Source organism: Bidens hawaiensis, unplaced genomic scaffold, assembly GCF_021521415.1.
Source record: "Bidens hawaiensis isolate Kalapana, Puna unplaced genomic scaffold, B.hawaiensis_p1.1 tig00026378_1, whole genome shotgun sequence".
NCBI classification, from domain to species: domain Eukaryota; kingdom Viridiplantae; phylum Streptophyta; class Magnoliopsida; order Asterales; family Asteraceae; genus Bidens; species Bidens hawaiensis.
In genome coordinates this window covers 161,113-183,110 of record NW_027494243.1, presented here as the reverse complement: position 1 = coordinate 183,110, position 21,998 = coordinate 161,113, and the positions used below count along the sequence as shown (strand labels likewise).

Here is a 21,998-nt window from a genome sequence, read left to right as displayed (position 1 = left end):
AAAATTGATATGTTAATCCTTTCAAGGACACTTATTAGTTATTACTTGTTTCGTTAAGTGTTTGCATGTGTGTTTACTTCATATCTTGTTGGGCTATCCGTTTACTCAAATCATGTCTTTATGTTAAAAAAAAGTCAGGCCCTTAGGAGAAGGCGGGTGGCACCAAACGAAGTAGCTTAAAAAAGAAGAAAAGAAAAGAAAAATGCTGGGACAGGTAGTTTAATGAACAAAATGTAAGGAACAAGAAGATTTTAGGGAAATTTAGTAAGGGCGACTATTTTCATTTAGACAACTTTATTACTTTTCTGAATATTATATTAATATTATTATTAGTTTTACTCATAATTAGTCTTTTTTTTATAACTTTTAAAATGCAAAGTTGTTCATTCCGAATACACCATTGAGGCAGGTTTTTTTCTAATTTATCTGCTGACATAAATTTTATTTAAATCGGACGGGTCAAATTTATATTAATTCTTAGCTGATACCATGCAAAAATGTATTATAAAGAATTCAACGAAAAAACATATAGAATCAACAAAAATAACCATAAAAGAAAATATTGTCTTCATTTAGGTGTAATTGTTGAAATCATGATATCAAATAAATATAATCTTCATTTAAGTAAATTTTTTTAATGATAATTGTTATTTAAAAAATAAAAGAAAATGGTGTCAACATGTGATAGCATAAGATTAAAAATGAATATAATAAAGTTGGTTTTTGAATACTTTTTTATAATAATAAGCTTTTGCTCATTTGTAACAAACCCCCCCATGAGCGCCTGCACCCTTTGACACCCTCCAAAAGCTTCCAACAAATCCTCTATAAATCCCACAAGGGTTTTTTGCAATTTAGGTAGTAGGCTTTATAATTGTAATTATAATAATGGCTGCTGCTGCTGCTGCTGCTGCAAATTTGGGACTTGTAAATCAGGTTTGATTGATTTCAACCCATTGATTCTTTATTATAATACTTGTTTGTGATTTGCAATTGTGATTAAAATTTATTGTGATTTATAGGGCTCTGTTACTAGTCATTTCAACGGCGATTCATCGATTCACTCATCGCTTCTCAAGGTATGTATGTTATGTGATCCCAGTTGCATGCATCATCTTTTTATTTTTTATTTGTAATACTTTAATGGATCCTGCTCTATTCTATAGGTTATGAAATCAGAAAGTTATTAATTTGAAAAGTTGGTCCATGAAAAACTTCGAATGTATAATATTTTTTTAATAAAAAGATCAAAGTCAAAATTACCCTGAAAAACAATAACTTTCTAAGATTGGTTTAAAAAGCGTGACGCTTTCTGAGGCGTTTAGGTCCAAAAATCCGAGGCACGAGCTTCACGGGCAAGAGTGCTCTATGCCAACCAAAAGTTTAGCCTTTTTATCAACTAAACCATTCATAATATCTTCACCCGCCTACAGACCGTAATTTTTATTTAGTTTGATCAATTTTGACCAAGTTTGACCGACCGCGCCCTTTTAAACCAAGTTGCCTATATAGCAACTTAATTTTTTCTTTTTTGCTGATAAATATCATCTTATTTTTTTAAGCGGTTTAATATAGGCAATTTTGTAGAATTAGATTGTTCTTTCCAATATAATTAAAAGTACATTGGATAAAATAAGAATTCATGAGATGGAAATTAGTCTGATCAGTTCCATTTTAAACCAAATGCATGATTTCTATAAAAAATGACTTTATAACAATTTTGCACTCAAAGTAAATGTTTTTTGTATTGTTGCAGACCCAAAAGATTAGCTTTTGTGATAAACCATGGGCCCATTTTTCGCGCTTGGAGCTGAATCCAAAGACCACATCATCAAGGCGCCAATCTGTAGTTTCTATGTCAGTGTCACAAACTGTAACCAGGGGTAAAATTACGGTTTCGCCCTTGGATCTTGAAGATGCAAAAGAACCGCCTCTGAATTTACACAAGCCAAAGGAGCCGTATACCGCAACAATTGTCTCGGTTGAACTGCTTGTGGGCCCCAAAGCTCCCGGAGAAACATGCCATATTGTTATTGATCATGGCGGCAATGTTCCGTATTGGGAAGGTCAAAGTTATGGGGTTATTCCGCCCGTAAGTCAAAGTTTGGTTTTTGGTTTTTTCGGTTTTTTCATATGTCTTGAAATTGTTGGGCCAAAAACAATTGGCCCAAAATAATGAATTTGGGCCTTTGTGCTTTTGTTAGTTAACAATTAACTGATTATTATACATTTGGTCATTTGGTTAGAATATTTGGGTTACACTATTTATGATGTTTATAAATTAATTATAAATTTAAATAAAAAATGAAAATCCCTAAATTCGACTTGGTTTTTTGGGTTTTAGTTACATGCAAAACTGAAATGAACCTAAAGTTCAATTTTATGAAAACATAAAACCAAATGCTCCATTTTTGTTTGGGTTCAGTTTTTTGGGTTTCGAATCGGTTTCTTAGATTTACATTACTACTATTATTACCATTATTATTAATATTGTTGTTTTTCATCTATATGAGTATAATGGATGTTAACAAGGAAATATTATAGTTGCAAAATAAGTATTCAAAAGAGGCAACCTTTACGAGTCAAACTGGCCCAAAACCCGCTTTATATTAAAAAAGCTATATTGTCACGTCACGGTAATAAACTAACTTCCTTTAATAAAATGATTTTGGAGGTTTTATCATTTATACATTTGAATTTGCTTCAGATGACTTTCGACATGTTTGATCCCTTTTGACCGGTATCCTTTTAGTTAATCTTATTGGAAATGTACATTCTGCTATTGTTTTGGTGTTAAACTATTTTGGTTTTTCTCCAAACAGGGTGAAAACCCAAAGAAGCCTGGGGCCCCACACAATGTTCGGCTTTACTCAATAGCATCCACAAGATACGGGGACTCATTTGATGGAAAAACCGCGAGTTTGTGCGTTCGGAGAGCTGTTTATTATGACCCTGAAACGGGCAAAGAAGACCCGTCAAAGAATGGAGTTTGCAGTAATTTCCTCTGTGATTCAAAGCCTGGTGACAAAGTTAAAATAGCAGGTATGTGGTTAGGGTAAACGGGTATATGGTTTCGTGTTTCTTCGTATTCTAATTGAACAAAGATTTTGTTCATGTTCGTTTGTTTATACGGTTAAAGAACGGACATAAATGAACATGAACATGAATCCACTGATCGTTTTGAATATGATTGTGTGATATTGGTTCCTAAATTAATAATATTTGCAGGCCCGTCGGGAAAGATTATGCTTTTGCCTGAAGAAGACCCAAGTGCAACCCATATTATGATTGCAACGGGCACAGGCGTCGCTCCGTTTAGAGGGTATCTTCGCCGGATGTTTATGGAATCCGGGCCCACATACAAATTTAACGGGCTTGCTTGGTTGTTTTTAGGCGTGGCCAATAGTGACAGCCTTTTGTATGATGATGAATTCAGCAAATATCTTGCAGATTACCCTGATAACTTCAGGTATATGTTGGAAGATAAACGGGCCGGGTATCGGGGTCTATTACTAAATTTTTAGTGCGGGTCAAAATGGGCTGAGCTGGCTTGGTAACCCGCAAACACTTCTTTGATCCATATTAGGGGTGGCAATCTTGACTCAAACCATTTCAAATGGGGTTAATTTGGGTTGTTTTAAAAATTAAATGGGTTGGTTTGGGTCAACTTGATGGGGTTAATTTGGGTTGTTTTAAAAATTAAACTAGTCTTTTGGGTTGAGTTCTTCTGTTTGGCTTGTAACATTGGTATCAGAGCCAACCTCAGAGTGGTGGCCTGGAGTGAGCCAGCCGTGACCAACTCGGAGTGGTGGCCCGCGGAGTGGTGGCTTGGAATGAGCCAGTCGTGACCAACGTGGCCGTGACCAACGAGGACGTTGGCCCTTAAGGAGGATGTATTGTTACGGACTGAAACCATTGCAAGGTATGGGACTTGTCCCACATTGGTTGTATGGGCAACTGATGTGGGGTTTATATGCCAAATGGGTTCCCTCACCTATCAGACTAGTCTTTTGGGTTGAGTTATTATGTTTGGCTTGTAACATAGATTTTAACTAAATGGGTCAAAATAGGTCATTTGAAATTCCATCTTGTTATTTTCGAGTCAAAATGGTCGACAAATTCAAAGAAATTGGTCGATGTGGGTTAGTGCCCTAAGGAAATGTGGCAGGTTTCGGATCGAAAAGGTTTTACGCACGAAACGGCTTTCAGGTTGGAATGGGTTCGGTTCAGGTTTCACACCAACACAAGTTTTAACACGGGACAGGTTGGGCTTACGTTTCTTTTTGGTCGATTCCGGACTTGTTTTTGGTTTTTGTTTCGTTTTGTCCATTTTTTTTAGTTTCATTTTTGTTCGTTTTCAATTTTTTCAGTTTTGTTTTGATCAATTTTTTCGTTTTCGACTGATTTGGTTCGGTTTTGGCTTTTTGTTTCATTTTCATCGATTTTTCAGTTCGGTTCAATTTCTTGGTGGTTTTTTTTATGAAAAGAGGACAACGGAGGAAACATTTTAGTTTTTTTTTGTTTTTGATTTATATTTTGCGTTATGATTTTTTTTATTATTATTTTGAATATTTTTAAGGGGTTTTTGATATTAATAGAAAACCCATAAGAAAAAAATTCAAAAGAAATAATAATAAATCATAACTCGAAATGTAAATAAAAAACAAAAAATCTAAAAAAACTATTTCCGCCGTTATCCTCGTTCCAAAAACAAAAAGAAAAACCTGAAACCCGTTCCGACCCTAACCTGTTCCGGCCCAAACCAAAACAACCCTTTTTAAATTGACCCGTTTTGACCCTAACCATTCTGACCCAAACTCGTTTTGACCCAACCCAACCCAACCCAACCCAACCCATTTGCCACCTCTAATCCATATCTACAATTTATATTTTTATATTAAGGATATTTTGGGCATTTTTACATAACCAGAAAAATACGTATGCAAAAAGTTTAATTCATTTATACCCGTTAAAAACACTTAAAACTTAAAAAGTTCATAACTTCATATATTTGGCATTTAAATGTGTTGTTGGTAAACATGGTCTTGTACATAAAGTTTCATATTTACCCTTTTTATTAAGTTCAACTTATACTATGAGTCTACGACCATTATGCCCTTCTCTTTTTTCCTTACACTTCAAACACGTAATTTGAAAATTGGTATATTTGATATTATGATCTTTTGATTGTGATGATGATATTACACCCGTAAGGGTATTTCATGAATATTTTTAATTATTAATTTTAACTTTAAGGGTATTTTGGTCATTTTACACCCTCTTAATAGAACATGTTAACCTCCAGTTATTTCATGGACCAACGGTGTTACGTTCATGCAAACAGTTGGTCTAAAGTTGTAATTTTTGAAACTTGGAGACTAAAGTTGCAATATGACCGAATCCTTGGACCATCCATGTAATTGGTTCAAGAAATTATTCTAAAAAAAACTTACAAAGAGTTGATGCATTAATTATGACCATAAACGTAGCTGGTGTGAGATAAAACGCAACCCAAACCGTCACTAACAGAAATTGTGACGGTCTGACTTCAGGTTTGACCGGGCGCTAAGCAGAGAGCAAAAGAACCAAAATGGAGGGAAAATGTATGTGCAGGATAAGATAGAAGAATACAGTGATGAGATATTTAAACTGTTGGATAATGGGGCCCACATATATTTTTGTGGGCTGAAAGGCATGATGCCTGGAATCCAAGAAACATTGAAAAGGGTGGCAGTTGAAAGAGGTGAAAGCTGGGATGAAAAACTGTCACAGTTGAAGAAGAACAAGCAGTGGCATGTTGAAGTTTATTAAAACGTTGCAATTGTTTGCTTGAAAATTTGAGGGACTTGTAATGTCATTTCAGTTGGTTTTCAACCAGATTGTCTAGTTCATCAAACAAAATAAAAAAAGTGATAATCATCACTCAATTTCCTTTAAATTTAAGCTGCTGTGGATGATTATGAGGGTTCGCGCTTTATTTTTGTTGCATAAACGTAGGGGTGTGAATGAGTCAAACCTGAGCTTGGCCTAACTAAGCTCAAGCTTGACTCGTCTAATTAGTTTGAGTATTGCTTGGTTCGAGCTAGCTTGGGTTGCAAGTGATATAAGCTCGTCGATGTATGAAGGTTGGCCTTAAATTCGTTTATTGAACGGATTTTAATTAAGGCTTGAGCTCGTCTTGAATTCGATTGAAAAGTTCGTCGGTTCAAGCTTTTAGCGAGTAAATCTTAAGTAGCTTGCGGACGAATTGACTAGTTTGCACTTGTATATGAATGGCTTAAATTGAATGCGTCAGATTACATGGTTTTTATATTCATCGGCTTGGATTATACATACATACCTATTACTTAAATTGAGTCGAGTAAGAATGAAAGAGTAGGTGAAAAGTAGTTTCAATAAAAACATAAATTTAAAGACCAAAATAATTGGATGGCATTTTAAATACTTACTTCTCTTATTTATTTTTTATTTTTTATATGCATCATGGTAATTAAAGTGAGTTACAAGTTTTTCTTTCTTTTTGTTGTATATAAAGATTACTTGGTTGTATTTAAAGTTTTGTTTTTAATTTATTTTATCTTTAATTTTTATTCTAGTATCTTACTTTTTCAGCTTTTATAAATTATTGAATTAAAATATTATTGTTAATTTATTAGTATTTTCTTAACACCAATGCCCATCATGCTTTTTAAAACCATACTTGAACAGAGATGATGTGTTATCAATGAACTTCTTACTATTAACAATCCAAAACATGACACTTATTGATCAATAAATATCAAATTGATAACCAGTGTTATTAGTAAGTTTCACTTTTATTATCAAAGGCAATACCACACGTATTCAAATCTTTTTTGGAAGACACTTGAAACATATCAAATTTGATAAAATTGTATTCCACAATTGAAACGTATACAAGAAGATTTTGATATGCTTAACCAATGGTAACTAGTAATATTCGGATTGGCTCTACAACAAAAGTAAAACTTATTTGTGCCGTTGATCTAATCACAAGCATAGATTATTTTCAGCCAACGGTCAGGTCATACTTCAGATTACTAAATTCCGATTTGCAAAAATACCAAGACAAAGTAAACTCATAGAGTTGTTTGTTTTACAATTAGTATACATTATAAAAACTCCAAACTTTAAAATCATTATAGTTTTACAACACTGATAGATATCCTTTTTTACACCACAAATAGATCAAAGTATAAAAAAACAAAAACAAAAACAAAAACAAAACATGTGGGCTCATGTGGCTGCTAAGTGGTTGGGACAACTATCAAACATGGTGTGCCACATAAAGGCTCTTGAAAGCACCATTTCAAGCTCCTGGTGACTCCAGTTATTTGTTGGCAAGTGTTGAAGAAACATCACCATTTCTTGAAAATCAAGCTTTAGAAGCTTATCTGACCACTGCATTACACCCGTTTTTGTAAGCTGGGGTAGAAACGCATTTTTTTTTTTTTTTTTTACGTAAAGTGTAAAAGGCTTACCGTTAAAAGAAAACTGGCAAATATGTACACGAGGAAATCCGGTAAAGCATCACCTTCGGCAAGATATGTGTCCCATAAACGTGTAACGAGATGGAAAGGAATCTATAAAATATAGCATGAAAATTAATCTATAACCATGAGAACCATCACGGCAAACTCACAAGGACGACCACAACCCGTTAGTCAGTTATGAATTAAAAAAGAAAGTTACCTCTCGTATTAGAAGACAGTTGAACCAGCGGAACGCAAATTGAAGAAACTCAAGTCCTTGCTCGTCAATATGCTTTGCAACCGGTTCTACAATTGTGGAAGAGAACACATCATCATTAACAGTAAACTTGTAAGAAAGGTAATATATGATTCTGATAAATAATTTATCACATGATTTGCACCAATTATAATATTTCAGTGAAAACTTTATTTCGTTGCAAAAATGATTTAGAAAATTTCATGCATGTTATTAAATATTTGACCTCAAGTCAACAACAATACAATACAATACAATACAATACAAGGGAAAACTAAAAGGGCATTACCGTCAATTCGCCTGACAAGTTCCTTGAGCTTAAACACAAGCCTTTGAATCCCGGGTTGTGCAAATGTATAATGGTCCTGCATACCGTCAAGCAACTTGGATAAACACCAATAACAATCTGCCTCAACATCTAAAATCTTTTCGCGGTCCAAATCAGCAATTGACCAATTATCAATACTTCCTTCCAAATGTTCCGACAAGAAAACTACTAAAAAAGGCGTTGCAAGATCATTTATTCCCTGCACATATCCACTAGCTGGGTGCCTGATCGCCCTGAAATTATAAAAAGATATAAAACAATTAAATACATAAATTGAACCTTTCAAGAAAATCTAAGAAAGTGAAACATTATAGCGGCTCGAATTGAAGTAGTGAAGAAGTGGTGGTGATTTTGACCCGTTTACTTACTAATAGTGTTTTATCTAAAGAGCTAAATGGGTTAATATTTTAAAAAAGTAGTTAAAAAGGTGGTTGGTCGAATGAGTTGAAAGTCGCTTAAATGTAACTTTAACGCATAAAACTAGTGTGTAACAAGCCAAGCTGCTACACATGGGCTCGCTAAAAGCTCGAACAAGCTCTACCCTAAAAATAAGGCTTTTTAATAACGAGCCTGAGCCCCAGATTCAACTATGAGATCGAGCTGGCTTGCGAGCCTAAATGAGCCTATTAATCGAATAACTTTTTTGTAGTATATTAAATATATATTTATATAATAATTATTATCATATAACAACTATGACAATAGTAACTAATTAATTAAGCGAGTCATGCCCGAGCTTTAAGAACTATTCACGAGCTTTAGAAATAGAGCTTGAAACGAGCCGAGACAAGCCCGAGCTCGCCAGCTAGGCTTGACTCATTTACACCCCTACATAAAGCCTTTTAAATCACTACACACAAAAATATTTAGAACATTACTGAAATAATATAACTATATTTCTGAACATAGAAAGTTTCAGGTAAACCCATACCAAAATGAACCCTTCGAATATTTTGCCACTTCTAACATGAAGCATAAAATAGTGTTTGCACTGTTTTCTATGCATACTTCATTATCATTTTTTATTTGATGCATTGATGAATATTATCATATAGTTGCAATTATAATGTAGCACATGTTTTATTTAGTTTTAAATGGTAATCCAAAAATCAAAATCTAACCATGTGTAGAGTATGCGTTCCAAAGATTTCTGAACCGCTGCTTGTTGGAAGAAAGTGACATCAGGCACGGTTCTAGGACAGTCTACTGCAATCTAATATGTGGAAAGACAAAAAAAAGTACATCAAATTGGTCAAAAAAGCAGCATATGTTAAACCCGCGAAACGTTTAGCTAAACGGATCTTGTTCATGTCGACCCGATGGTTCGCGGGGTGACCCATTTAACCTATTTATTTGATTATTTAGTTTTTAAAATGAGTTTTTTATAATAACTTACACTAATGGGTTTTTTTATGTCAAAACCAAAAATAAAAAAAAACAAATGGTTTGTTATAAGCATAACTGCTTCAAAATGATATTAATAATAGTATGTAAATTTAGAATTGTAAAGTATTAACATGAAAATTATATAATTTTTCACGGGTTAAAACGAGTCGTCTGCGTGTCAACCCATGAAAACACGTGTCTTGTTCGGGTCCGCGTAAAAGTTTCAAGTTCGTGTCGGGTTCGACCTGCCTGCCTACACACACGACCCGTTTAGCAGTCCCAATACACATACATATGTGCGTATACACACACACATTTGTGTATATAAACATATGTCAGAAAAAATATATTATTACTGTAACAATATTATATTTCTAATCAAGATATAAATAATATTGTAAAGTGAACAAAAAAAGTCTTTGTTATACAACCCGACCTGTTTTGATCCATACAAGAAATGCACGCACGTGCATACACATATAAATCGATATACACATGCCCATACAAACACATGTATGCATAATTGGACCCGTTGGTTCCATAACTTAACCAATAAATGTAAATAGATAAGTGTACCTGTCGAAGCATAGTAATCTCTTCATCGGTACGTTCATTATCTGAAATGTCATAATATTGAGCAACGCAATCGAAGTATTCAATGCGCTTTCTTCTTAATACTCCCTCCCTTCTATCTGAATTAGGGGGTGCATATCCCTGTTGTCAGTTTATGTTTAAACTTAAAACACAAGTAACAACAGTATATTATAAAAAATAATTTACGTACACGTGTATCACAATAGAAAATCAATAATAACATGCTTTGAACCAGAAATTTAGATTGACTGGGTCATATTACTATCATAACGTCTAAGAGCCCGTTAACATCCTCAAACGTCAAAACTAGAGGTGACAAATTTTTGGTTAAAGATGAAACGAGTCAAAACAGTTCGAACTGACAAATAGGTGAAATTCATCCCAAATATATTCAAATGTCTATACCTTCTATATTTATATAATAAAAGCTGTTATTGTGGAATAATATAAAAGTTTAGAATAATGTTGATTATTTTAAAACTTGAAAAAGTCTCTGTGGGTCAACCCAAGCCAAACCGGTTTTGATAAGTGCTAAAAGAGTTGCTCACTTCAACCTATACCACATTTAACCATTTACCTAACCCACCCGCTTTACCATCCCTAGTCAACATAAGAAATTAAAAGTAATATTTACATCCCATTTTATTCACTTTTAAAATACACATCCAAACACCCCCATGTTGATATCTATCAAACAATACTTAGCACAGAAAAAAAAAAGATTTAAGCTTACCAAAAGAAGCCTCCATACATTAGGGCGAAGATAAGGTGGCACACCACTCCATGCTAACTCACGCAGCTTGTCTGCAAAGCACAAAGAATATTTTTTTTAGATTAACTGTACCATCATTTTACAAATATATTAAACGTCCTAATAATATGTAAAACAATTTAGTTAGTTAAAATTTAAAGCATGAAAGTACTTGAAAAGGGTCTTGCTTTTAATATATCACACATTCACACCATTTAAAAGAAATCAAATACTAAAACAAATTGAAGGAAATATTATTCAAGTGACGTTTCGAGTACCTAAAATGACTGTTGTTCCCCCCAACACTTTCGTGAACTTCATTAGCCTAGCAGTATCTGTAGCCCGAGCACCCATCACAAACCGTGGAGCTTCATTTGACCTATCCTCGGGATTTGACATTGACGGTTTCAACTTATTACCACTTGTACTAGCACTTGGTTTATTTACATGTACTTGATCCTACACAAAATATTAGAAATTAAACATTGAAAAGGTAAGAATCTAATAAACAAACAAGCAAAGTCATCATCATCAATCATCAATCATGCCCAGTAAAATCCCACCGACAGCAAAGCTATAAGTAGGGTCTGGGGAGGGTGGGATGTAGGCACACCGTACCTCTATCCAAAGGAATAAAGAGGTGGCTTCCAGAGAGACCCTCGGCTCTAAGTACATGTGTATGAAGCAAAATAAAGGAAATCAAAGTTTAACAGTTATATAAAAACTACTACTAGTTATAATAATATTAATAATAAGATCACAGTTTAACAGCTATATAAAAGCCATTGATAGAGTATGTGGAGAATTAGGGGTGTAAACGAGCCAAGCTGTAGTGAGCTACTCAAGACTGGCTAGGTAAAAAAGCTCAAGTTGAGCCCAGCTTAAACAAGCTTGAGCCTAAAAATAAGCTTGTTTATGAAACAAGCCCGAGCTCGAGCTGACTTGCGAGCCTAAACGAGTGAATCCCAAGCCGATCTCAAGCTTTAAAAAAACTACTCACAAGCCGGGCTCGAGCTTTAGATATAAAGCTTGAGACGGGTCGAGCTTGAGCTATTGTAAGTTAAACGAACCAAAACCTTTTTTCAAACGGTTTTCATATACCAATATCAAATAAACCTAAATATCACTCATTGAAAGTACCTCGTTGAGATCATCCATGCGTTTATCTGGTGGGCTATCAATTTCCGAGGGGCTTCGACTAACACCGGGGGAGCCCAAGATTGCACCATCGGGTGGATCCGATCTTCTTGTTATCAACACTTTACCCGGAAAACTACGACCCTTTAACAGCCTGTTTATATACATATACATATTAAATAAAAACTACAGTCAAATTGCAACATCTTTGACCGTCAAAAGTCAAATGTAGACGCTTGAAACAAATATAGCATAATACAAGCCCTAGAACTCAAAATCAATATATGGTACATCTAGTATAATATTCAATTTTAAATTTTGAATATAAACTAATAAACTATAGTCAAAATACAACATGTTTGACCGTCAAAAGTCAAATGTATACAAACCCTATAACTCAAAATCAATTAATTACTGAGGAAACAGCAGAAGTAAATTATATTTTTATTTGCAGATTAGTAATAAAATCAAACAAACAATTCACACATTTATATCAAAAAATAAAAAAATAAAAACACACCATTTGAACCTGCAGATCCAAAATTAGTGATCATATAACAAAAGTTATTCAATTGGATCGAATAACCAAAAGACCCAAATGGGTATTGAAGAAGATCAGCTAAAAAGTAATAAAAATGAAAAATTTGGAATAGAAATATACACTTGAACATTTCTTAGGGTTTGATTGAATCTTGAATCAAGGGTTGAGTTATTTGGTGACGTGTCTTGCTTCAGATCTTCTTGTTGTTCTTTGCTGAGACTGTTCTTCATGGTTTGTTGGGGACAACCATGGTGGTTCTTCGTCTCTCATTCGGGCCTACTTTTAGACCCAAAAACATTCAACTTAATCATTGTCTTGGTTGATGACACCCTTCATGTTTAAGTGAGTTGGCATTAACACCCCTTCATTGTATTTGTTGGTACCTTGGTTGTAGTTGTACTTTTACACTTTTTGATACATCAATTAATAATGTTTAGTCATGACTCATGAGACTTGTGTGTATGTCTGATAGAGTAGAATAGGGATGAGCAAGTTCGGTATCGATATTTAAATCGGTATCGATTTCGTACCGTCGGTATTGTATCGGTATCAAATTTCCAAGTTTCTGGATCGGTACGGTACTTGTATAGCTCGAATTTTTACCTTTGGTACTAGTACTATCCCGATACCAAGAATTTGAAATTTTCGGGATCGGTATTTTTGATACCAATACCGGTACGGTACCGATCTCATCCTTATAGTAGAATGTATAGATAAAAGGTGTGTAACTATAAAAGGGTTATAATAAAGACGGAAATCGGTCCCAACTTTTTAAAATTTCTATAATATTATCATGTTTAGTTATAAAAGGGCATCACATTTAAAACTTAAAAAAAATGGTAAATAAGAATGAATCAACTTGATTAAACATATGTACATAAGGCCCATTATTAACAAGAAGTGTGTTTAATTCATAATTCAGACTTCTCGGTCACAGACGTAACATCCCGAAAATTTCAAGTCAAATTTGTCAGCTTTAAAAAGTTGAGGGACCAAATCCTCATTTAGCCAAATTTATGTCTTGGTCAAAATTGTAATTTTCCAAATTTTAGATGAGACGGTCTGCCTCATTATTATACAATCTGTCTCAACATTAACTTAGATATTAAGTTTGTTCTGAGACGGGTTGTCTCATCCGCCTACAATTTTGTGACGCCCCATTATACATATCGTCTGATCTTGTGACGGTTCGTCTCATCTTTTGAGTCAGCAAAAATGTGTCAAACTCGACCCTAACGTGTCAAACGATTTGTTACTCATCAACCGAGCCATGGACTATATATAGAGGCGATAACTCGTTCTTAGAACTCACAACATCACAAATCATTCTCAAGCATCTTAAACAAGTATAAATGAGTGTGTTGAAGTTCGTAAGCAATAACAAATCAAGCAAATATGGTGCAAGGCAGTAGCGAGGCTCTGATCACTTTTCAGTAATGATAGAGGTTGTAACAAGTCATTTCTAGGTCGTGTTAAGGCTTAGAAGTAAGGTATATTATATTTAAGAGAGTATCCAAGCTATTATCATTCAAACCTCGAGCATAACTAGTTCCAGAAGTTATAGTGAATTTTTTAAGCATGTAATCAATCTTATGACATATAAACGGACGTCAGCATCATGTCAAAATGAGTTTTCGTATTAACGAGTCAATACAAAAGGTTAGACAGACTGCCTAACCATGATATGGTCCGTCTATATCCAATCTTGATGTGTGTCAAAGAGTTAAGTAAGACGGCTTGTAAAACAATTATACGGACTGTCTCATCTTGATACAGTCCTTATTAAATTTTAATAATTTTTTTAAAATTTAATTTTGAACCTACAATCGAACCAGTATTTATAAATGAAGCTAAAACAATAAAACCATGCAAGTTTGGTCTACAACTGGATCAAGCAGAAGATCCAAATATTTATATAAACCTATTCGCGATAGGTTAAACATCAGAACACACGAAAATTATCAGAACAAGTTCACCAGATCAAATTTGAGTTGTGAATACGTTAAACTTTTCAAACATAAACCAAACAAGTAAGGTGAATGCACACTGTCTTTCATAAACTGTCAAAATGGTTGCATAAGATCTATGAATCATTAAAACCTTGTGATACAATAATAAGAAATTGGTCTTAATTGAAGTATGCATGTATCTGGTAGGGCTGAGCACAGTTCGGTTTGGTTAGGTTTTTAGGTGAAAGAGAAACTGAAAATTCGGTTTTTCAATATACAAACCGATCGGTTTCGGTTTTTCGGTTCGGTTATATCCGAGTGTTGTGTGTGTGTGTGTAAACATTGCAAAAAAATTTCAAAATAATGAAAATGCATATTAGGTTCAAAACACAAAAATAGGCATTTGTTACGTGGAACCAAACGAATATAAACTTGAAAGAGTACTAGAGTTTAAATTCAACAAAGTTCTTAATAAAAAAACACTAAAAGTTTAGTTCCAATCTTCATTCTTCATCTTCTTCATATCTTCATCTTCAAAGTTACTCCCAATCTTCATCATCTTCATAATCTCCATAATCTTCATCACCATCAACAGTAGATCCTTTGGTGTTTTGTTTCCAGTCATAACATCTACAAACAACACATATAATTGTATTAATTTTAAGTAAAAACTAAACTATAAAAACACATCATAAATAAACATTATTACCAATTTCTATGTTATCCAACTTTTCAATCAAAGTCACTAATTGTTGACCATACACATTTGAATCGTGCAAATCCGTTGGTGAATACCGTAACCAATCTTGAGTACAAATCAATGCATCGACGGTCTTAGGGGTAAGAGAGCTCCTATACTTATCAATGACCCTACCACCGGTACTAAAAGCCGATTCCGATGCAACGTCTGACATTGGAATTCCCAAAACATGCTTAGAAATTTGAGAGAGAGTAGGGAATTTAACCGAATTTATCTTCCACCAACCTAAAACATCAAATTCTTCCTTTCTTTTTTCGGTCCCATCACGCAAGTATATTTCTACCTCATTATCATCAACAACCCCTTGTTCACCTTGTTCCTTTAAATACTTTAAATAAGCCATTTCGAAATCATCATCATCATCTTTATTATCATCAACCAAACTAGGTGCGTAAGATGATGTATTCTTTCGCTCTTTTGTTTTCTCAACTTTTGACTTATAATGACAATACAACTCCGTTAATGTTTCCTTCACTTTATTTTTGACTTCGTCAATTCTTAATGAACCTTTACCATACATCAAACTTAAAGAAAAACCAAGATGTTTCATCTTATTTCGAGGATCTAAAACCGGTGCAAGTATAACAAGACATTCATATTGTCCAAATTATCCCAATACTTGTCAAATTTTGTTTTCATAGACAAACCCATTTCCCTCTCATTCTTTTCGGCACGTAAAGACATTTTTGTTATACTTGAATGCATTTTGCAAAGCTCAACAAATAACAAATTTGCGGTCACATACTTAGACCCCGAAATCTTCTTTGTCACATTAAAAAAAACATTCAAAAACTCTATAAATAGCCTATTAAAACAAATCAATAAAATAAATCACTTTTAAAATCAAAATATATAATAACATCATTAAAAAATAAAAACAAAATTAAAAAAGAATTTTACCTTGCATTCTCCCAATCATTTTCATCGGATGCTCCCAAAATGTAACATCCCGAAAATTCTAGAATAATATTTAATATAATTTTTGCGTCGGGTGAATTATTTGAGTTAGTGGAATAATAATAATATAATAATAATGCTTAAGGAGTAGCGGGCTTGGTTAATAGAATTAAAGGTGGACCAAAAAGGGAAGATTAGTCTTAGGTCCATGGGCTTAAGGGAGTATAAATAACTCTTAAACCGTAATCCTTTCCATTTTTATCTCTACACCATAGCCTACACCTTAGAAAACACACATGAACATCATCCTAAAACCCGAGCTGAAATCCGAAGGTGAAGACCCGAGCTTGTTGGTGCCAGAACGTTGTGACGAACCGAACCTGCGTCAAGACCAGCTCGTGTTCGTAGTTTTACTCGTTTATGGTACGTTTATGATTAGTAATTGTTCATGGAGGTTAGGATTTGTTTAAGTAGTTCTAGATCTGAATACGAATGTTAACAAACCCTACTGAAATTGGTTAACAGTTGATAGATTAATCGAGGGTAAACAAGTCGTATGTATATAGGTATAATCGCACCCTTTAAAACGTAATACTCGGATGATTGATGTGTTGGGGTTTGTTGGCGCTGGTATGGCGAATCCAACGATACCAGATTCGTGTGTTTTCGTTAAGTATTGAAGGTCTAATTGCAGATCTAGCTATTGTTGACCAATTCGTGTTGTTATTGATTTTGACTTTGACCATAGAGTCAAAGACCTGGGCAAGAACCGATGACAGTTCGTTAAGGATGATCACTTTGTTACGCGTACATAACGAATGGGACTCATTCGTGTAAATGGATAACAAATCTATCCATTCGTTATAATTAGATAACGAACTAGACGAGGAACCAGAATCATGAACTAGGCTAACGAACTGAGATAACAAATCAGACGAGTCAAGTTATTCGTTACTTGCCCAATTCGTTATATTTAGATAACGAACCGGTTGGTTTGTTATTCGCCATTCGCTATGATACGAGGACGAATTAGAATAAAGAATCACATGATGTTCAGATAAAGAATTAGCTATCGAATTAGGCTTAATTCGTTATAGAGAATGGATTAACGAATTAGAATGCGATCTGATAACGAATTAGAGTGTGAATTGATAATGAATTAGACTTAATTCGTTATAGCAAAATGAGATGTCAAATTAGTTAATAATTTAAAATCCTTTTGAAAAATGTGTTAAGACAGTTAATGGAAATAATTTTTTTCCAAGCTGACCTGGCAGCGCGACCCCAGCCAGGGGCTCTGCCCCTTGGACCTGCTAGGGGCTGCCCCCCTAGACCCCGTTGCCAGGGGCGCTGTCGTTCGTTGAGGGTTATAATTAAACTAGAAATACGATGAGTAGTGATAGTTAATTGATTCACGTAATTACTATACATTTAGCCGTGCACAACTCAAGAAGGGAATAACCATAAACAGCGAACGTAACCGACTTCAGGTGAGTTTCTAGCCCCACTTCCTTGTTATGTTTTCGGGGCTGTGTGCATACTCGACGTGATAGTTAATACATTTACCTTAAGTGGTAAGTGTATGCCTTGTATGAATTATGTATGATGATTGCTTGACGGTGCATGAACGATCTTCGGATATTGCATAGACCGTCAGGTGGCAGCTAAAGATATGAATGATATATATAATGTATGAATGAAGTATGTATGGAGTATATATGATGTATGAATGATGTATGTGCGATATGTTAATAGTACGTGAACGATCTTTGGATATTGTGCGTACTGTCCGGTTAGAGATAAAGGTATGAATGTTATATGTAACGTACGGATGATGTATGAACATTACAAAGGAACATTTGTCGGGGCGTGAACGATCTTCGGATATTGCACATATCGACAAGGGGTATGATTGTGAAATGAATGATGTAAAGAATGCCTAGAGTGTTCGTATGCTATAATGTAATTATTGTATATGTGAAATAGGTGTATACAGGTACAGGAATGGTATGTGGGTTCTACCTCCGACATAGTAAGTTAGGATGGCGAATCCCTCTAACTTCTGTTGGATATAGACTTGGCAGGTGATAGCGTAGTTAAGGACTACAGACCTTATACGAGATATGGGTGATAGATGTAAACGTAGATATGGACGGTGGGCCTTATACGCGTTATAGATAACAGATGTCAACGTAGATAAGGACTACGGACCTTTTACGTATTATAGATGGGCATCAGCATAGGAAAGGACGTGGACCTTACACGTGTTGTAATTGTGTTGTGGTAGCATCGGGGAGGACTGCGGACTTCGTACATGCTATGGTTTAGGCTGCAACATAGGGAAGGACTGGAGACCTTGTACGTGTTGTTTATGTAGGATGGTATAGGGAAGGATTGCGGACCTTGCACGTACCATAATCGGTGAACATAGGTAAGGACTGCGGACCTTTTACGTGTTCACGACCTTGAGTACAGTATAGACGGCGGACTATGAACGTACTCTAGGTAGACTGAGGTTAGTGATTGTAGATATGTATGTATGTATGTATGTATGTATGTATGGTAGTAGGGTAACAGATTAAGTGTGGATATGTATCTTCGGATATGTATGTATGTATGATATACGTATGTATTGTATGTCACCTGATTAGCTAGAACTCACTCAGCGTAGCTGACTTTTAGTATGCACGCAGGTGATCAGGCTGAAGAGTTAGCCTAAGGATGGCACATGGCATGGATTGAACTGCTGGCATCTGAAGATGGAAGAAATGATTTTTTAAATATAATGTTTATATGTTATGATTTTTAAGAAAAGATTAATGTTTTGTATCGAATAATTAAAGCTAACGTTTCCGCGAAAGTTTTAATTAACTCTGATATTTAGAACTGTGTTTATGAGTAAATTCAACGCAAAAGTAGGGCTACCGGGATTGGGGCCTTACACAAAACTTTATCATTTTGTTTTCGTTTTTTTGTAGTCGTTTCTCCATCCACAACTTCATTATTAAAATATAATCTATAATTGAAATCCACCTCTTCAAGTCTATTAGCAAAATAAGACATAACATATTAGTATTAAACAAACAATAATATAATATAATTATGAACAATAATAAGAAATAAAAAGTACCTATTAAACGCCCTTGAAAACTTGTGAGCCATTTCCAATATTAAGAATGTTGAATTCCAGTGAGTATCTACATTGAGACATGGTTTCCTTTTGATATCAATCTTTTCTTTCTCAACACAATCTTTGAAGTTTTGAAACCTAGAAGGAGATGATCTTATATATCTTACCGCATTTCGAATCCGAGCTATGGAAACAACTTGTTCTTCTAAACCATCCTTTACTACAAGATTTATAATATGAGCATTACATCTCACATGCAAATACTTGCAATCTAGCACTGAATGGGGACCCTTCAGCCTTTTTTTTTACAAATACCTAATTGCTCCATCATTTGATGAAGCATTATCAACGGTCACCGTAAATATTCTATCTATCCCCCACTCTTGTAAACAACGATAAACCAACTTTCCAATTGTCTCACCCTTGTGATTTGATATGTGGCAAAAGTTGAGAATTCTCTTCCTCAAAACCCAATTTTCATCTATCCAATGTGCAGAAAGACACATATAATTAAAATTTTGAACGAATGTCCATGTGTCGATGGTAAGAGATATGGTTTGTTCTTTTAAAAGACACTTTAGCTTCTTTTTCTCTTCTTCGTATGTTGTCAAACCATCCCTAGCAACCGTCCATCTAGAAGGAAACTTAAACATTGGATTCAACTCGCACACAAATTTTCTAAGCCCTTGATTGTCAACCACAATAAATGGAAGGTTATTTATTATGATCATCCGAACAAAGGACTTTCTACATCGATCTTGATTAGGGGTAGCAATCTTGACCCAAACCCTTTCAAATGGGTCAATTTGAGTTGTTTTAAAAATTAAATGAGTTGATTTGGGTAAAAGATTTTAACTAAATGGGTCAATATGAGTCATTTTAAATTCCATCTTTTTATTTTTGGGTCAAAATGGGTTTACAAGTTCAAAGAATTGGGTCGATGTGGGTTAACGTCCTAAGGAAATGTGACAGGTCTCGGATCGGAACGGGTTTTCATACAAGACAGGTTTCGACACGAAACGGGTTTCAGATTGGAACGTGTTCGGTTCATGTTTCAAGCCAACACGAGTTTCCACCCGTGACGGGTTGGGCTGTGGTTTCTTTTTGGTCGATTCGGTACTCGTTTTTGTCCGTTTTTCGGTTTCAGTTCGATTCTTGGGTTTTTTTTTATTTTTTTTTGTTTTTTTTTATTTTTATGAAACGAGGTCAACGTAAGAAACATTTTAGTGTTTTTACTTTTTTTGTTTATACTTTATATTTTGAGTTATAATTTTTGTATTATTATTTTTGAATCTTTTTTTTGAGGGTTTTTGATCTTTATAGAAAACCTTAAAAAAAATTCAAAAAAATAATAAAAAAATCATAACTTAAAATATAAATAAAAAACAAAAATTTTTAAAAAACCAAATGTTTCCGCCATTATTCTCGTTCATAAAAAAAAAACTCGAAACCCGGTTCGACCCTAACCTATTCCGACCTAAACCAAAACAACCCTTTTTTTAATTGACCCGTTCTGACGTAAACTCATTCTGACCCAAACTCGTTTTGACCCATGACTCATTTCAACCCATGACTCGTTCGACCCGACCCAACCCATTTGCCACCTCTAATATTGATTAAAAGTGTGAGTAGTCAAACTACCCTTATCTTCCCCCAAATTTTTAGGCTTAAAATGTACTATAGACTGGTTTTTATCTACCTTTTTGTAAAGCGGAGAAGTCCGACAATATAGCCTCAAATGATTCCACATACCACTCGTACCATTTAATTTTGAACCTGTCTTAATAAACTTCTTACAATAATGACATTTGAAATAACCGGTTTCCTTATTTTGTGTAAAGTGTTTCCACACAAATGACCATTTACCATCACCCCCCCTCTTGCTCCCCGGTTGTTCACTATCGACCGATTTGCTCAAGTTTTCTTCATCAACATCAATAACCGGTGCATCCTTTTTATTCATATTTGGAGTCTCACTACACAAAGTCACCATCTATTTTTACAAAAAATAAATATTAACAATTACTCACATATACAAATGAAAAGGAAACCTATATGAATAAACAAATAGTCACATAAAGAGAACATGTGCATCAAGAAGCAGATACGTGCACATACAGAGAGCATGTGCATCCCAAACATGAACACATAAAAACATAAATATTCAATATAACATCATTGGAATTCCAACAAGAAGCACATACGTTTGCTGTTTGGAAATTGTACATATTCAGCATGTTTGGCTAACCTGAAACTAACGGCGAGGTGCGTGGCTGGTGCATGGTGGTTGAGTGGTTTGAGGTGCGCGGCTGGCGGCGAGGTTTTTTTCGGAACATACGCTTTCTCTCAGCCTCTCCGGCAGGCGGCGTAGTGTGAGGCTAGTGGTGGTGGCTGAGTGGTTTGAAGATTTGGAGAGGGTGAGGGTATGAGAATTGAGAGTGACGGCTTTATATTGTTAGGTTAGAAATGATTAAGTCAAATAATATTGTATGCTAACTGGGTCACACTTGGTAATATAAAACAAAGACTCATGGACCACAAAGTTGGGCTAAACAAATAAAATATAACAGTGGGTCCTGAAGCAATACGGTTCGGTTATTTTGTTCGGTTTTTTTTCCGGTATTTTAGAAATGGGTAAATGAACCAAAACCGAAATTTCAGTTGTTCAAAAAAAAAAAAAAATCGTCGGTTAATGCTTTGGTTTGGTTTTTTCGGTTAATTCGGTTGGTTTTTTCGGTTATTTCGGTTTTCTGCTCACCCCTGGTATTTGGATCCATTC

The 21,998-nt window shown here is 34.7% G+C and overlaps 2 protein-coding genes across 2 annotated transcripts; one reads left to right on the top strand and one right to left on the bottom strand.

Annotated features, from left to right (window-relative positions):
• Positions 1 to 873: 873 nt before the first annotated feature.
• LOC143573317 (ferredoxin--NADP reductase, root isozyme, chloroplastic-like) lies at positions 874 to 5,938 on the top strand. Its single transcript, XM_077058228.1, has 6 exons — positions 874 to 936; positions 1,023 to 1,079; positions 1,757 to 2,092; positions 2,823 to 3,042; positions 3,229 to 3,469; positions 5,553 to 5,938. The coding sequence occupies exons 1-6, from the start codon at positions 889 to 891 to the stop codon at positions 5,809 to 5,811; spliced, it is 1,161 nt and encodes a 386-aa protein (XP_076914343.1). The 5' UTR covers positions 874 to 888; the 3' UTR covers positions 5,812 to 5,938.
• Positions 5,939 to 7,072: 1,134 nt separating this feature from the next.
• Positions 7,073 to 12,761, bottom strand: LOC143573316 (uncharacterized). Its single transcript, XM_077058227.1, has 10 exons — positions 12,604 to 12,761; positions 11,946 to 12,096; positions 11,084 to 11,264; positions 10,788 to 10,858; positions 10,037 to 10,174; positions 9,196 to 9,287; positions 8,036 to 8,307; positions 7,711 to 7,796; positions 7,500 to 7,601; positions 7,073 to 7,419 (listed from the first exon to the last, which is right to left on the bottom strand). Exons 1-10 carry the CDS (start codon positions 12,711 to 12,713, stop codon positions 7,255 to 7,257), a joined length of 1,368 nt encoding a protein of 455 aa, XP_076914342.1. The 5' UTR covers positions 12,714 to 12,761; the 3' UTR covers positions 7,073 to 7,254.
• Between the last annotated feature and the right edge of the window lie 9,237 nt (positions 12,762 to 21,998).

What these genes read in the sequence shown, in the direction of transcription:
- LOC143573317 (XM_077058228.1), top strand. Translation starts at nt 889, where the DNA reads ATGGCTGCTGCTGCTGCTGCTGCTGCAAATTTGGGACTTGTAAATCAG. An exon ending in TTCACTCATCGCTTCTCAAG is followed by an intron (nt 1,080 to 1,756) that starts GTATGTATGTTA and finishes GTATTGTTGCAG; the next exon opens with ACCCAAAAGATTAGCTTTTG. An exon ending in GATTACCCTGATAACTTCAG is followed by an intron (nt 3,470 to 5,552) that starts GTATATGTTGGA and finishes GTCTGACTTCAG; the next exon opens with GTTTGACCGGGCGCTAAGCA.
- LOC143573316 (XM_077058227.1), bottom strand. Translation starts at nt 12,713, where the DNA reads ATGAAGAACAGTCTCAGCAAAGAACAACAAGAAGATCTGAAGCAAGAC. An exon ending in ATGTATGGAGGCTTCTTTTG is followed by an intron (nt 10,175 to 10,787) that starts GTAAGCTTAAAT and finishes AACTGACAACAG; the next exon opens with GGATATGCACCCCCTAATTC. An exon ending in AGATTACTATGCTTCGACAG is followed by an intron (nt 9,288 to 10,036) that starts GTACACTTATCT and finishes TCCACATATTAG; the next exon opens with ATTGCAGTAGACTGTCCTAG.